The sequence below is a fragment of the Chaetodon trifascialis genome, chromosome 9 (genome assembly GCF_039877785.1).
Source record: "Chaetodon trifascialis isolate fChaTrf1 chromosome 9, fChaTrf1.hap1, whole genome shotgun sequence".
NCBI classification, from domain to species: Eukaryota; Metazoa; Chordata; class Actinopteri; order Chaetodontiformes; family Chaetodontidae; genus Chaetodon; species Chaetodon trifascialis.
This window is the reverse complement of record NC_092064.1, coordinates 23,221,869-23,238,321: the sequence shown is the minus strand read 5'-3', so window position 1 is coordinate 23,238,321 and position 16,453 is coordinate 23,221,869. Positions and strand designations below refer to the sequence as shown.

Below are 16,453 nucleotides of genomic sequence, written 5' to 3'. Positions count from 1 at the left end.
GACAGACTTGCAGGTTAGGTGTGTATTTTTAGAGTGCAGTTGGTAACTGTCCCCTGGATTTAACACAGTGGGAAGGCATGCATGTACGTGTTGACAGAAGCCAGTGTTGTGTTGCACTGGATACACACTGGTTTAAAGGTAAAACGCCAAAACAAGAAACAAATGTAGGTGTAGGCACGAGGGTAGATATTCACACAAAAGTTTCTCTAAAAATATGGGGTTCCTGTTTAATCACAGCCATAAACACTGAAGAAATTTGTGTAGGTCATAACTATTATAATAAAAAAGTAACAACCACAGTGACTCCAAGAAATACATTTCAATTGACTGGAAATGAACGTGCTATAAAACAAATAGATAAATAAATAAAATGTGTTGTAATGGATTTAGATCGCCATCTGGTGGAATTACAGGATAGGTTCATAAATTTTCAAGTTTTACTTAAAACAGTAATCAAATGTCGATATGTTTATTAAAACAGGTTCTCCTCTGATCATTTCTTCTGTTTATAATAATGGATGGCCATTCTTTGTGTTGATGAGAGATAGACTGTTTGTTTTCTTCTCTGTGACAGTGTGGAGAGAGGTAACGCTAGAGATGGAGTGATGATGGGGGGGCTTTGACAAATGGCCTGAAAGCTCTATAGGAGAGCGTTAGGATATGGGTAATTTGCAGTGAAGGTGGAGCTGTTGAGTGAAAAAGAGATACAAATAAAAAGTAAAGCAACACAACCTTGAAGGTGTTCTCACAGGTATACGAGTGGGAAATTAAACCATTTGCAGATTCAAATTTGTGTGGAGGTCATATTCATACATTACCACAGAGTAACATTTTAAAAAACGTGATACCACCAGCTGATTGGTTGGATTTCACAAAGACAGTGTTAGTCAGCCAATTGTGTGGCGACTCTGGGTTTTAAGGTGTTTACCAAGTGGCTTCTGGTCACTTTGGTAAACAGAATATCTCCCAAGATGACCGCAGGGGACATTCTGTTCACATAGCTGACACCTCTCATGTGTAACATCTGTTCACACCAGCAATTAAGTCAGAACAAATCTGGCAACTCTCATCCTTTGGCAACCGTGCGGACATGCTTTCTCTCCATTTTTAGCACTGGATGAATGTTTTTCAGTCATTTGGATCAACACGATGTTACAGAAAAACAAGGACGAGCAACACAACACTGAGTCTAACCCACTACCAGCTAAATATGCATCTAGTAAACAGGAAACGAAAAGCTATGCTTCAATATCTGACGCTATTGCAACCAGTGAAGACCAAAAATAAACAGTTTTATTTTCTTATACTGTCTTTATTACTATTAATTTTGACAAAATATAACAAAATCTGATGCTGGTCAAGTCACAAGACAACAAACAGTGCAGAGAAAACACAGTCCTCTGTGCTTGCATTGCAGTGTATATGCAGAATGAAGTAGATGAATTTGAACACAGTGTATTACGAAAGAGACTGAACCAGAAATCACAGAGCCCAACGCAGACTCCAAATGAAAGAAGACAGTGTATGGATGATGAAAGGTTATTTACTTTAAAAGCGAATAAACCTTTTTTATGTTTTCCTTTGTTTTCTGATAGCGCTGGTTGTTTGTTTCAGTCCTCTCTTAAATACGCCTCAGGCACCTCTTCCTCATCGTTACCACCCTGTAAGGAGGCAGCATACTGTGCCATCCTTTCAACCTCCATCACTTTAGCCTCGGCCATCTTCTTATTCGCATCATTCGACAGCTTCTGTGCCTCCTCCACCTGCGCCTGGGCCACCTGAATGTTTGTCTTCACTGTGATGGACGCCTGTTCAGCTCCTGGACACACACAGATGCGAACACACACTCTGTCAAATCGTTGAAAAAAGTTCAAAGGTTGCCATAACACCACCTCAAGTTCAGACATTAGGTGTAGTCATTAAGAAGAGACTCCTGTCCGTCATCTCCATTTGGTTTTGCACAAAGGCCTGCTGAGTGGCAGCAAATGATCCGTACTCTGTCCAAAGTGTAACACTGACAGCAGCTGAATGGGACAGACGGCACAGACGACAACATACACAGCTTTGAGAAGAGGATTCACAGCTAAACACCTTAATTCATCATTACAGGAGCCCAGAGAAAACCCGCCTCAACAGTAGAACCATGACATCCAGCCATTCAACCCCACAGCCATGTAAACACACTCAGACATGTTGTTTTACACACCTGAGGTGTACGCCACCTCCGCTGCCATTTCACACAGCTTGACTGCGCTGACCCAGGTCGACTCAAAACGGTTGCATTCATCTTGTTTGTCATTAACCTGTCAGCACAGAGAGAATAATACGACCCAAGTCAGATCAAACAACTGTGCGGCGGTTTTGTTTTGTCGGGTTTGTATGTCTGCTGTCATATTTATACTGTCGCAATCAATAAATGAACAGAAAAACAGCTATGCTGCATTCTGTTCTTATTTACGTTTTACCCAGTGTCTTGACTATTTTGAAATTGGGGCTACACTTTTCACCAAAGAGGAGAACATAAACTAACCTTTGCACGTTGGCCAATGATCACCTGCCAGATCGTGTCCTCTTCTGCTGGAGTAAGATTTCCAATTGAGTCCAAATATCGTCTTTGGAGAGCAATGAGTGTGTGCACAGCCTGTCAGCAAAGAGAGGGAGGACAGAAAGTTACATTTAGAAATCAAAGACCAGCTACGATGGCAGAGTAGCCTGAGGAGGATTTTCTGCAGTATAGACAATTTTCTAAGTATTATAGTTGATAGACATTGGCTTGTCTCTACAAACTGTATCATGCTGCATCTAAACATCTGTGACATTCACCTACGATGCACTCCTGACCTGCACTGCTGTGTTTCAGTGTACTGTGTTTAAAAACAGACTGAAGAACGAAAGAGAAAGAGAGCGAGAGAGAGAGAGAGAGAGAGAGAGAGAGAGAGAGAGAGAGAGAGAGAGAGAGAGAGAGAGAGAGAGAGAATGCAAATAATCTTCCTAACACCTGAATATGGCAATCCTACAGATCTAGGAATATGTTTACCACAAGATCAAAACCCTTACTTTTGAGTACTCTGTGATGCCATCTATAAGAGCCAAGGTGGCCTGAGAGAGAAAAGTGCTTGAACTGTCGGTCACCACAGAGGCTGCTCGTCTGATCAGAGAGTCGTGAGAGAGATTTTCAACCTGCAACAACAAGGAGCACAAACTTATATACTGTAGATGACTGAAATTAGATGGCTGTAATTTCAACATGACGCTTACTCACCTGTCTGAAAGGTACTGCACACAGCCCAGCGCCGACGGTTAAAGATGTGATACCTGTATACAGAATATTTGTCCATTTCGTCGGTTTATGGACTGCAGGTTTACTGCTACTGAACAGGACACGAGCAGAACTCCTTTACAAAACAAAATACCAAGATTAATTTTAAAACAGTCCTGTACATAACACAAGCTAATGCTTATTTCAGGAAAAACAGGTTTAACGCGTAACGTTTCTCTGACAACTTCCGGTTGTCGTTATCAGCACTGCTACGAAGCAAAACATGTTAATTTCCACACATAAACTCAACAGTGGTATTCAAGCTTTACGAGACTGTTATTTTAGCATAGCGTGTAAAAATTAAAGTACAAATACCGTCAGTTTGACCTTATCTAATTGTAATACACGCCCTACCTGAGGAGACGGAGGCAGGTTGTTACCGTCCTCCGGGCTGCCATTTTGGTCCGCCACAATAAAATGTTCGTGTCACTGAGCAAAGGTTCCCCTGCTGTAAAGCTGTCACAGACTGAACACTGTTGCCCCGTCGTGGTGAAAAGAAGCAACAGTATCAGAGTATTTCCCATGCAACAAAATCATGATTCACGATAAATTTACTCTCATTAATTACTTTTGAGACTTATCTATGCATTACCATACAACAAAAGTATTTCATTCAAAATCTCTGGTTGAACTTTGTGTGAAAATACTGCTTGTAAATGCTGTTGCTCCACTTTAGGTTAAAAAAAGTCCAGACAGAACTTCAACAGCATTTAATTTTTATCTTAATTCTGCCACTATTATTCAGTGGTTTTATTTTCCATCTTATGCTATGCATTCATTTTATTTTCCTCCTTTGTCTATCCGATTTTAACTATTATTATCAAGTGTGTTTTATGCTCCATGTTTTTTTGCATTGATCCTCGTATTTATGTGCATTCTGTGTTTTTTTATGTGAAGCACTTGTTGCATGTGATTTCTTTGTTGTAAAACACTTGAGCTTTAGCCACTTTCATCATTTTAACATAAGAGAATACAATAATAATGAACATTATCAAGAAGTAAAACTGACTTATAGCTGACCTGACATGATTCTGCCAACTGTGTAAAATCAGCAACTGCACAGTACAGACTTGGTACTTCCTGTAAAAGCTGAGTGTTACAGATGCAAAGATGATGGAGAGAGTAACAATACAGGGCACAGAGCTGAGGCTGTGAATGGTGAGGATAAAGAGCTGAGCATTTCATGTGGAGCACAGTTCTGCATGGCGGAGGGGTATGCAGCGCTACGTAGCGCTCCAGAGTCATTGCTGTCAAAGTAAGTAGTGTGACAAAATTGTATAGGGATGTCAGAGAAAAAAAAATGAGACAAGACCAAATCTGCACAATAATACGAAAATAGCTCAGGATGAGCATGAGATTTGTCAGAATTAAACTCAGACAATAAGACAGTAATGTAGTAACAAATAAGATGTAGCGCATGTTTGTGTAGAAGAAATCCTTCATAAAAAAAGTCCCAATAAGCATGCAGTTATCGCAAAGGAAGAGTGACACCAAAGCCTGAACAGCAATCACCTGGTCATTTATCTCTCTCTTTAAGGAAGAGCTATTATAAGCTATGTATTTTCACATTGTGACTGAACACAGATGAATTTGAGTCTGAAGACAGAGCCAAAATCAAGAAATCACGCAATATTATCGAAAATGTGCCTGTGGAAATAAAATGAAGTTTAACAATTATTACAATTCAGAAACCATCTAACAGGTGTAACAGGCTGCTTTGAACAGATAAAAAAAAAACATACATCCATAGCATTTTACACTCATTGACCTTAAAGGTAAAAGGCTTTAAGATCCTTCAGTTTCTCAAACCTCCCAGCAGTGATATGACATCATGGCTCACAGTGTCCTGCTGAGCATTGTGCAGCATTCTGACAGAAACTTTATACTCGTGAGCAGGACACACAGGAAACAACAAATTTAGCTTTGCACCACAAAGATGTCATCACTACACACTTCTCGTGCTCCTCATACGGGACTCAATTAGAGGTCCTGCTACCCAGCATATGGGGTGTAAGCTACAATGCTCATGCAGAAGGACCTGATGAAGGTAGACAGGGTTGACCAAGAGTCCGCCGTATATACCTCAGATAGAGGAGCGCCTCGCCATAAGGCACATTAGGCCCCACATAGAATGTGCATGCACCTGCAACCCAATGAGAGCCTCGTCTTGGAAAATGGTTGTCAAAATCAGTGAGGTCAGAGAGGTGGTCTGTTGTCTGGTGGGCATGTGTCCTGTGGAGGTACACCATTCTGGCTTCAATGCAGTTTTGTTCCATCCTGGCTTCAAACCCAAGTGGGAGCATTTCAAAAGCATTTTGCCTGTCTGATATTATTTTGGCTTGCTCAGATTTTGCTGACAGGGACATTTTTCCTTGATATTTGTGCTTCTACCAGATGTTAGTCTGTCTGCTCCTCTAGACACACTAAATTCTTTGTTAACGGTCTAGTTAGTATATAGCATTTATGGGGATCTATTGTCTGTCTTTATACCATTTATATCAGTAAAATAATAGCTTGTTTTTTGCTTTGTTTTTTTTTCTCTCCACAAGATGTCTCAGGATAAATTTTATTGACACTGGTAATCGCCTGATGTCACATTTCAATAAAATATCTTGACAACTATTGGAGGGATTGTTGTGACATCAGGTACAAACATTCATGGTCCCCTGAGTGATGAAACCTTTTTCCCTGGCCTGTCATGTAACGCCGTCATTGGGTCAAAATTTCAGAATTTGGCTTCAGACCAAATACCTGCAACACTAATTACATTCCCATCAGCTTTAGCTGCAGTTTGTGTTTAAGGCTAATGAGCAAATGTTAGCATGCTAAAATGCCATACTGAGACACACTATGCTGATGTGAGCATTTACTCAAAGCACCGCTGTGCCTAAGTACAAGCAGACTTTTAATCTTGTTTGTATAATGTGTTGTTTTGGTGTTGGTTGCAAAATCACTGTGAAAATGTGAATGTAGGGGCCTTTCAGACTGAACTGGTTCGGTCCAGACTTTCAAACTTTTCAGTTTGACCTCGACCAATATTCCAAGTGTGAAACCTCTCCCCGACCACAGTCAAGACCAAACAGCCAAGGGCTGGTCTGAGGAAAACAGGTGGGGCTCTATTTTCGATTCCGCCGCAAAGTCAGATCCGCTTCGCCAATGGGGCGTGGCGGCGCAGACTTTGGTATTTTCATGCACTGCACTGCCGGCGCATCTACTCCCCCTTCTCATCTCAGTCCCACCAAGCGGCGCAACTCAGAAGGAGAGAGGGGAGAAGGCATGGAGTGGGTTTGACACAGCCGAGTCAAACCTTCACCATTCAAGCAAACTTATATCGCAATAGAGTTTTCAGCCATATCGCCCAGCCCTACTACAAACTAATAGCTGCTTTCTTTCTTTGTAGGCACAGCAGTGGTTGCCGTTTATTTTAGTTTATTATTTTATGTTTTAGCCATATTGATTTTATTGTTTTTATTACTTTAGATTTGAGTTTGCTAGTTTTAGGATTTTAACATCTGTTTTCTTCTGTTTCTAGTGTTGCGGCTGGTGGGGTCCTCCATTCACCGGTGTGGTTAAGACCTGGGGAGTTCACTTTAGATGGTGATATGGTTTGTGGTTGCACATTGAATTAGTATGGTGTTTTGTTTGAAGTGTGTTGGGTTTATATTTCTTTTGGATATTTAGTATACTCCCCATGTCCTAGGCAGTGAGTGGTTGGCTTCCCAGCTGTAATATGACTGTCTGTCATCTTGTCTTTCGTTGACTGTATTTTTTAGAGTTTTACTGATTTTAAAATAAATGGCATATGATTGACCCACACTGACCGTTGTGGCCTCCTTAACTGAAGCCCCTGTGTGCTAGACCAATCCCCAAGGTTACATTATGGCAGGCTAGTGGAAAAAATTAGCTGTGGTGGAAAAACATGGAAAAAACAAAAACATGAACCTTGGTTAGGACTTTCATTTGGACTTTCAATTCTGAAAGCACCTTCAAACACAATTTCATCTTACAGTGTAAATTTATAATCTTATACAAGCATGTTGATCATTGTTTTGATAACAACCCTGAATTCTTACAGAAACTTTAAGACAAGTCAATAGTTCTTCTTTTAGCTCTTACGTCATCCATCTTCTGTCGGAGCAAAAATCAACAGAGGATAGTTTAAATAATTAATGAACCAATTAACCATTGCCTTAATGAGTTTTGCAGGGGCTTATTTGCCATAAGAGAATAGTGTTGATGGGCTCATTAGCATCACTCTTCTGTTTTGAGTGTAAATCCACATGGAGAAAAACAAGCCATGACTGCGAAGGGCCACCACCATCATTGTATTCCCTCATGATACCTCTGTGTTAGCGACTGTTAGGAACTGAATGCACAGACCAGACAATGACAACAAACTAAATTTTGATTGCAAAACAAATTGTCAGATACAGAAATATTGCAGTGAGATTACTGTTTCATCAAACCAGTGCTTCAGATTGTCCACCCTTTTCACGACATTACACATATCACTGACCACTGATACCTGCTGGACTGGCTTGTAATTAGTTTGGAAGTATTTTGTCATGAATCAAAGTATTGGCCCCATTGAGATTTTGAACTGCAGGTGGCGCTAGATGAAAAGTCTGCAATATGTGATACACAGTGAGCAAAGTGAGCAGAAAATAGTTTAAATAATTAATGACTTGGTTAATTGGAAGTTTAATGAGCTTCCCATGACTTTATTAGCTATACAGGAATAGAAATAATTGGCTGATTAGCAGTACCACTCTGTAATCTAAATTCACATGGAGAAAAACAAACCATTTGTTTGTTTGTGCTACCACCAGTGCACTATCCTCCCATGACATCTCCGTGCTAACTGCTGCTGGTTGCCAAGTCCAGATGCCAGACACTGACAACAATCTAAAAGTTGAGTAAAAAAAGATGAAAGTCCAGTCACAGATTGGTCACTGTTTATTCCCTGGGTTTTAATAATAATGACAATTGTAACAGTTAGGATAACATTTTATTCACCAACTTCATTGGTGGAATTTGGGGATGTCACAACCTTCAAGCATCAGCAGGTATAGAAGCACATTTTCAACAAATCAAATTTTGTAAGAAAATCTCCAGTTAAATTGTTCGGGTTTAGAGGTGAAAGTGGCAAATTTTAAATTATCCTGGCGGCTCAAGGGGCCATGTAATTGCAGTGAATTGGACACTGAAGCGGCACTTAGCATTAGCCATTTACCTTTAGATCTTATTCAGCCGTTCAGTTACAACGCCCCCTTCTCCACTCTTCAAAGTGACTATAATCAATATTTTTACAATGATCAAATGACAACAGTAACCATTATATACTGCAGACCCCCAACAAGCATCAATACATTGTGTGTGTACGTGTATACATTTCTGAGACAATATGACCGAGTGATAGCATCTTGTCAAATAGCCTAAAGGTGCTCGTATATTGCATCATAAGTGCTTGTTGGATGGGCGTATAGCTGCGGAAGGCCCACATGATTCCTACCCTGCCATTGAACAGGTTACGCCGTACAATTTTTGGAATTTTCCGAAACGGACAATTCAGCGTTAGCACCCATTTCTCGCTGGGGTGGGCAGTATATGTCATGTTCTTCAACGACATGGATTATACAATCCTCACAGTGACATATGCTTTAGCATATTAAAAATAATGTGATTTACTGTGTCTGTGATAACATGCAGGTATGCATGCTCATAGAACAGGAGTTACATCGAGTAACTATGATTTTCCTTCCCATGACGCAGGCGCAGGCTAATTTCTCTCATTTCTAAAACACATGCAGGCCTACACCTCATTTTCATTCCTATTGGAGCCAATAAACATATCCGTTTCTTTACTATATATATTATATGTTTCCTTACGTTGCCATTAGACTGAATAGGTTGAATCGTGTTTTGAGTGGAGTATCCCTTTTATTGTGAAACTGTAAAAACAAACCAAAAACAAACTCTCTTTTTAAAATTCTTGACACAACTATTTCTGCCACTGTACATGTGCACAAATGAGTGCAACACAATAAATGCCTTCCAGGAGAGACTGTGCCTTGCCTTGGTAGTTACAACAAATAACCATAAACTTGCCAACCCGACATGCACAGAAGGTTTAGATGTGATTAGATTCAGCTCTATTGTCATTGTGAGAGTGCAACACAGAGACAACAACATGCAGTTTAGCATCTAACCAGAAGTGCAAATAGTCATAATATTCAATAAAACATAAATACATGTAAGTGGTGCAAGTGGCATGAAGAATAAACAGTATGAGGTAGGTGCAGGTAGTGCAAGTGATTTCTATTAAACCATAAAAACATGAGCAACATGGTATGTAGACAATGAAGGTGTGTATTATGAGGAGTTTTAATTTGTAGGAAAACATCTTTCCAACATGCAAAGTAAGTTACGATACTTCTATCATGGCCCGTGGGATGCGCTGTTAGAAACAACTGGTGGTGACGACACTGCGCTGAACAAAGTTTGTGTGTGTGTCCCCTTGAGTTGTGTTTGCTCCTATAAAGTCTTCATACACAGTCCTCTCTCAGAAGTCTGCAGAGGTCAGCGGAAGACGTTCATCCATGAAACTGCCACAGTGCCTTCTTACTGCAAGGATGGTTTGGTAATATGATGGTTTTATGCCCTTTGACCTGTTGATGTCAAATTTATTGTAAGTACATGTGATATTATTAGTTGTTGTGTTTGCCAAAGTGCAGTTTCAGTTGCTGCTGTGATGATGTTAAAAGTGTAATTATTTGAGCTTTGTGGCAAAATTAATTGTGGCACTGTCTAAAACTCTTCAATGTTCCAGAAATATATGGCAAACAATAACTCTGTGATTGTCGGTGAATCCTCAGTGAACAAGGTCAATGATCGGGTCATTTTAGTTCAGATTTTAGTGTTAGTGTTCCTTTGCATCAACTTTCTGCTAATCACAACCTTTTTTATGAAGGATGTCTTCTACACAACCATGCGTTACATCTTATTTGCTAACACATTACTGTCTGATTGTCTGTTTTTATTCATGACTGATGTCCTGCTCATTTTGAGCTATTTCCATTTTACCCTGCAAATGTGGTTGTGTCTTGTTATGTATATTGTTTTGTCTGTGCACACTTTTGTAACACCACTTACTCTGACAGCGATGACCCTGGAGCGTTACGTGGCCATTTGCATGCCCCTGCGGCACACAGATCTGTGCTCCACACGCAGCTCTCTGCGCTGTGTCCTCATCATTCACGGCCTCAGCTCTGTACCCTGCTTTGTTATTCTGTCCATCTTCTTTGCATCTGCGACCCACAGCTTCTATTATCAAGGCAGAGTGTGTTCTGCGGAAGTATTCATCTTGTACAGTTGGCAGGTTCATCTTAGGTCAGCTATAAGTCAGTTTTACTTCTTAATTATGTGTATCATCATTGTATTCTCTTATATTGAAATCATGAAAGTGGCTAAAGCTGCATCAGGAGAGAATAAAAAGTCGACCTGGAAAGGGCTCAGGACTGTGATTCTTCATGCCTTCCAGCTGCTGCTGTGTCTCATCCAGCTGTGGTGTCCATTCATAGAAGCTGCTATTTTACAGATTAATTTTAGGTTATACATCAGTGTCAGATATTTTAACTACATTACTTTTATTCTTACTCCAAGATGTCTGAGTCCTCTCATTTATGGTCTCAGGGACGAAATGTTTTTTCATGCACTAAAATACTATGCTCTCTGTGGCTTGTATAAGAAACCACTGAATTTTTTTGGATTGATGAAGTCATGATATTACGCTACTGAAGTAACATGTTATTTTATGTGTATCTCTTTATTGATGTTGTTATTTAACAGAGAAATGTAACAGAAATGATTCAATTGATCCTTTTGCAACCAGCAACAAAACTGCTAAAACAATCATAGATGTTTCTGGGGATGATTCATGAGGATGGGACCTCAAGTGGGAGCCAAACATCAGCTCCCTCTTCAAGAAAGCACAGCAGAGGATGTACTTCCTATGGCAGCTGAAGAAATTCAATCTGCCAAGACAACGATGGTGCACTTCTACACAGCCATCATTGAGTCCATCCTCACCTCCTCCATCACCATCTGGTATTTCTGCTGCCACCGCCAAGGACAAGGGCAGACTGCAGCGTGTCATTAGGACTGCAAAAAAGGTGATTGACTGCAATCTCCCGTCTCTTCAGGACCTGTATACCTCCAGGACCCTGAGGCGTGCAGGAAAGACTGTGGCTTATTCCTCCCATCCCGGACACAAACTCTTCGAGACACTCCCACGCCACAAGAACAGTTTTTTCCCGTCTTCTGTCAGCCTTATCAACAAGGCCTGGAACCCCCCCGACACTCTTCACACTCCACCGCTGCCTCTACTTGTCACATTGACATTGTCATAACTCTATGTGTTACATTAATGCTCAGCGTGGATTTCCTATCTTGGATTTGCACATTTGTGAACATTTGAAAAAAACAGACTGTGTATATATATATTTCTATTGTTATATTTTTTACTTTTTAATAGTTTATTTTTAGAAGATTGTCCAACATCACCAAAACAAATTCCTTGTATGTGTAAGATCGTACTTGGCAATAAAGCTTTTTCTGATTCTGATTCTGATGAATATACATTCACTGTACATTTGCTTGCAATACATTAAAGACACTCTATTTTCATCCCTTGACTGTTTCTAATTTGATATGAAATGTGTATCAGTAATGAACCAAAACACCAAATCAACATTTTAAAATCAGTTTGAAAAAAAAATCTAATTACTTCTTACAATGAGAACTTGAAATAAATGTTCTTATGCTGCATATTCTCAATGTGTGCCTGTATCATTCATACTGCAGCCTCTGGCTCCATAAACCCGTTGCTCTATGAGCTGTCGTCTCAAACAGTGTACCATGAAGCTTAAAGATCAGAAAGAGCGATTACACTGTCTGCAGGCGATACTGCACTGGCATCACCTTTCATGGGGCATCTGAAAGCGGATTTTGTCACATAACAGTCCTCACTGTGACTGATTTTGAGTGAAATGTGTCAAAAACTGTTATTGGTTTACCCTGACATTTGCTGCTGGACTGGCTTGTAATTAGTTTGGAAGTATTTTGTCATGAATCAAAGTATTGGCATCACTGAAATTTTGACCTGCAGGTGGCGCTAGATGAAAAGTCTGCAATATGTGATACACAGTGAGCAAAGTGAGCAGAAGATAGTTTAAATAATTAATGACTTGGTTAATTGGAAGCTTAATGAGCTTCACATGACTTTATTAGCTATACAGGAATAGAAATAATTGGCTGATTAGCAGTACCACTCTGTAATCTAAATTCACATGGAGAAAAACAAACCATTTGTTTATTTGTGCTACCACCAGTGCACTATCCTCCCGTGACATCTCTGTGCAAACTGCTGCTGGTTGCCAGGTCCAGATGCAAGACACTGACAACAATCTAAAAGTTGAGTAAAAAAAAGATGAAAGTCCAGTCACAGATTGGTCACTGTTTATTCCCTGGGTTTTAATAATAATGACAATTGTAACAGTTAGGATGACATTTTACTCACCAACTTCATTGGTGGAATTTGGGGATGTCACAACCTTCAAGCATCAGCAGGTATAGAAGCACATTTTCAACAAATCAAATTTTGTAAGAAAATCTCCAGTTAAATTGTTCGGGTTTAGAGGTGAAAGTGGCAAATTTTAAATGTCCTGGCGGCTCAAGGGGCCATGTAATTGCAGTGAATTGGACACTGAAGCGGTGCTTAGCATTAGCCATTTACCATTAGATCTCATTCAGCCGTTTAGTTACAACGCCCCCTTCTTCACTTTTCAAAGTGACTATAATCAATATTTTTATAATGATCAAATGACAACAGTAGCCATTATATACTGCAGACCCCCAACAAGCATCAATACATTGTGTGTGTACGTGTATACATTTCTGAGACAATATGACCGAGTGATAGCATCTTGTCAAATAGCCTAAAGGTGCTCGTATATTCCATCATAAGTGCTTGTTGGATGGGCGTATAGCTGCGGAAGGCCCACATGATTCCTACCCTGCCATTGAACAGGTTACGCCGTACAATTTTTGGAATTTTCCAAAACGGACAATTCAGCGTTAGCACCCATTTCTCGCTGGGGTGGGCAGTATATGTCATGTTCTCCAACGACATGGATTATACAATCCTCAGTGACATATGCTTTAGCATATTAAAAATAATGTGATTTACTGTGTCTGTGATAACATGCAGGTATGCATACTCATAGAACAGGAGTTACATCGAGTAACTATGATTTTCCTTCCCATGACGCAGGCGCAGGCTAATTTCTCTCATTTCTAAAACACATGCAGGCCTACACCTCATTTTCATTCCTATTGGAGCCAATAAACATATCTGTTTCTTTACTATATATATTATATGTTTCCTTACGTTGCCATTAGACTGAATAGGTTGAATCGTGTTTTGAGTGGAGTATCCCTTTTATTGTGAAACTGTAAAAACAAACCAAAAACAAACTCTCTTTTTAAAATTCTTGACACAACTATTTCTGCCACTGTACATGTGCACAAATGAGTGCAACACAATAAATGCCTTCCAGGAGAGACTGTGCACTGTTTGCCTTGGTAGTTACAACAAATAACCATAAACTTGCCAACCCGACATGCACAGAAGGTTTAGATGTGATTAGATTCAGCTTTATTGTCATTGTGAGAGTGCAACACAGAGACAACAACATGCAGTTTAGCATCTAACCAGAAGTGCAAATAGTCATAATATACAATAAAACATAAATACATGTAAGTGGTACAAGTGGCATGAAGAATAAACAGTATGAGGTAGGTGCAGGTAGTGCAAGTGATTTCTATTAAACCATAAAAACATGAGCAACACGGTATGTAGACAATGAAGGTGTGTATTATGAGGAGTTTTAATTTGTAGGAAAACATCTCTCCAACATGCAAAGTAAGTTACGATACTTCTATCATGGCCCGTGGGATGCGCTGTTAGAAACAACTGGTGGTGACGACACTGCGCTGAACAAAGTTTGTGTGTGTGTCCCCTTGAGTTGTGTTTGCTCCTATAAAGTCTTCATACACAGTCCTCTCTCAGATGTCTGCAGAGGTCAGCAGAAGACGTTCATCCATGAAACTGCCACAGTGCCTTCTTACTGCAAGGATGGTTTGGTAATATGACGGTTTTATGCCCTTTGACCTGTTGATGTCAAATTTATTGTAAGTACATGTGATATTATTGGTTGTTGTGTTTGCCAAAGTGCAGTTTCAGTTGCTGCTGTGATGATGTTAAAAGTGTAATTATTAGAGCTTTTGTGGTAAAACTGTCAGGCATTGTTTAAAACTCTTGGATTTTTCAGAAATATATGGCAGCCAATAACTCTGTGATTGTCGGTGAATCCTCAGTGAAGAAGGTCAATGATCAGGTCATTTTAGTTCAGATTTTAGTGTCAGTGTTCCTTTGCATCGACTTTCTGCTAATCACAACCTTTTTTATGAAGGATGTCTTCTACACAACCATGCGTTACATCTTATTTGCTAACACATTACTGTCTGATTGTCTGTTTTTATTCATGACTGATGTCCTGCTCATTTTGAGCTACTTCCGCTTTACCCTGCAAATGTGGTTGTGTCTTGTTATGTATATTGTTTTGTCTGTGCACACTTTTGTAACACCACTTACTCTGACAGCGATGACCCTGGAGCGTTACGTGGCCATTTGCATGCCCCTGCGGCACACAGATCTGTGCTCCACACGCAGCTCTCTGCGCTGTGTCCTCATCATTCACGGCCTCAGCTCTGTACCCTGCTTTGTTATTCTGTCCATCTTCTTTGCATCTGCGACCCACAGCTTCTATTATCAAGGCAGAGTGTGTTCTGTGGAAGTATTCATCTTGCACAGTTGGCAGGGTCATCTTAGGTCAGCTATAAGTCAGTTTTACTTCTTAATTATGTGTATCATCATTGTATTCTCTTATATTGAAATCATGAAAGTGGCTAAAGCTGCATCAGGAGAGAATAAAAAATCGACCTGGAAAGGGCTCAGGACTGTGATTCTTCATGCCTTCCAGCTGCTGCTGTGTCTCATCCAGCTGTGGTGTCCATTCATAGAAGCTGCTATTTTACAGATTAATTTTAGGTTATACATCAGTGTCAGATATTTTAACTACATTACTTTTATTCTTACTCCAAGATGTCTGAGTCCTCTCATTTATGGTCTCAGGGACGAAATGTTTTTTCATGCACTAAAATACTATGCTCTCTGTGGCTTGTATAAGAAACCACTGAATTTTTTTGGACTGATGAAGTCATGATAATACGCTACTGAAGTAACATGTTATATATGTGTATCTCTTTATTTATGTTGTTATTTAACAGAGAAATGTAACAGAAATGATTCAACTGATCCTTTTGCAATCAGCAACAAACTGCTAAAACAATCATAGATGTTTCTGGGGATGATTCATGAGGATGTGTCATTATATTGTCCTGATGAATATACATTCACTGTACATTTGCTTACAATACATTAAAGGCATCCTATTTTCATCCCTTGACTGCTTCTAAATCAACATATTGAAATCAGTTTAAAAAACATCGAGTTATTTCTTACAATGAGAACTTGAAATAAATGTTCTTATGCTGCATATTCTCAATGTGTGCCTGTATCATTCATACTGCAGCCGCTGGCTTCATAAATCCGTTGCATGAGCTGTCATCTCAAACACTGTACCATGAAGGTTAAAGATCAGAAAGAACAATATTGCACTGGCATCATCTTTCACGGGGCATCTGAAAGCAGATTTTGTCACATAACAGTCCTCACTGTGACTGGTTTTGAGTGAAATGTCTCAACATTGACATGACATTTGCCACACACATTCATGTTCCCCTCTGAATGAAATGCAATACCTTTAGTGCATCTTCTTGACTGTTCACCTGCTGCCATCATTAAGTCAAAATTTAGTATTGTCCAATACTTTGGTTTATGACCAAATACTTGAAAAATTAATGGCACTCCCATCAGCCTCAGCTGCACTTTGTGTTTGGCGCTAACTTGTGCAACGATTAACTTTGTATACCCTAATCTGATTGTGCACATGG

At 39.8% G+C, this 16,453-nt stretch overlaps 3 protein-coding genes and 1 pseudogene across 3 annotated transcripts; 2 read left to right on the top strand and 2 right to left on the bottom strand.

The window, feature by feature from the left end:
* Positions 1–205: 205 nt before the first annotated feature.
* LOC139336326 (diablo IAP-binding mitochondrial protein-like) lies at positions 206–3,724 on the bottom strand. Its single transcript, XM_070970390.1, has 6 exons — positions 3,674–3,724; positions 3,263–3,395; positions 3,058–3,180; positions 2,531–2,641; positions 2,207–2,303; positions 206–1,819 (listed from the first exon to the last, which is right to left on the bottom strand). Exons 1-6 carry the CDS (start codon positions 3,715–3,717, stop codon positions 1,611–1,613), a joined length of 717 nt encoding a protein of 238 aa, XP_070826491.1. The 5' UTR covers positions 3,718–3,724; the 3' UTR covers positions 206–1,610.
* A 482-nt stretch (positions 3,725–4,206) lies between these two features.
* On the bottom strand, positions 4,207–5,186 carry LOC139335937 (odorant receptor 131-2-like; annotated as a pseudogene).
* A 4,968-nt stretch (positions 5,187–10,154) lies between these two features.
* Positions 10,155–11,102, top strand: LOC139335936 (odorant receptor 131-2-like). The gene has a single exon (XM_070969720.1). It carries the CDS (start codon positions 10,155–10,157, stop codon positions 11,100–11,102), a length of 948 nt encoding a protein of 315 aa, XP_070825821.1.
* A 3,604-nt stretch (positions 11,103–14,706) lies between these two features.
* On the top strand, positions 14,707–15,663 carry LOC139335935 (odorant receptor 131-2-like). The gene has a single exon (XM_070969719.1). The coding sequence runs from the start codon at positions 14,716–14,718 to the stop codon at positions 15,661–15,663; it is 948 nt and encodes a 315-aa protein (XP_070825820.1). The 5' UTR covers positions 14,707–14,715.
* Positions 15,664–16,453: the final 790 nt, after the last annotated feature.

Coding starts and splice junctions, on each gene's coding strand:
- LOC139336326 (XM_070970390.1), bottom strand. CDS start 3,717: ATGGCAGCCCGGAGGACGGTAACAACCTGCCTCCGTCTCCTCAG. Junction 3,396..3,673: donor ACCTGCCTCCGTCTCCTCAG/GTAGGGCGTGTA, acceptor TGTTTTGTAAAG/GAGTTCTGCTCGTGTCCTGT. Junction 1,820..2,206: donor GGAGGTGGCGTACACCTCAG/GTGTGTAAAACA, acceptor GTGTGTGTCCAG/GAGCTGAACAGGCGTCCATC.
- LOC139335936 (XM_070969720.1), top strand. CDS start 10,155: ATGGCAAACAATAACTCTGTGATTGTCGGTGAATCCTCAGTGAACAAG.
- LOC139335935 (XM_070969719.1), top strand. CDS start 14,716: ATGGCAGCCAATAACTCTGTGATTGTCGGTGAATCCTCAGTGAAGAAG.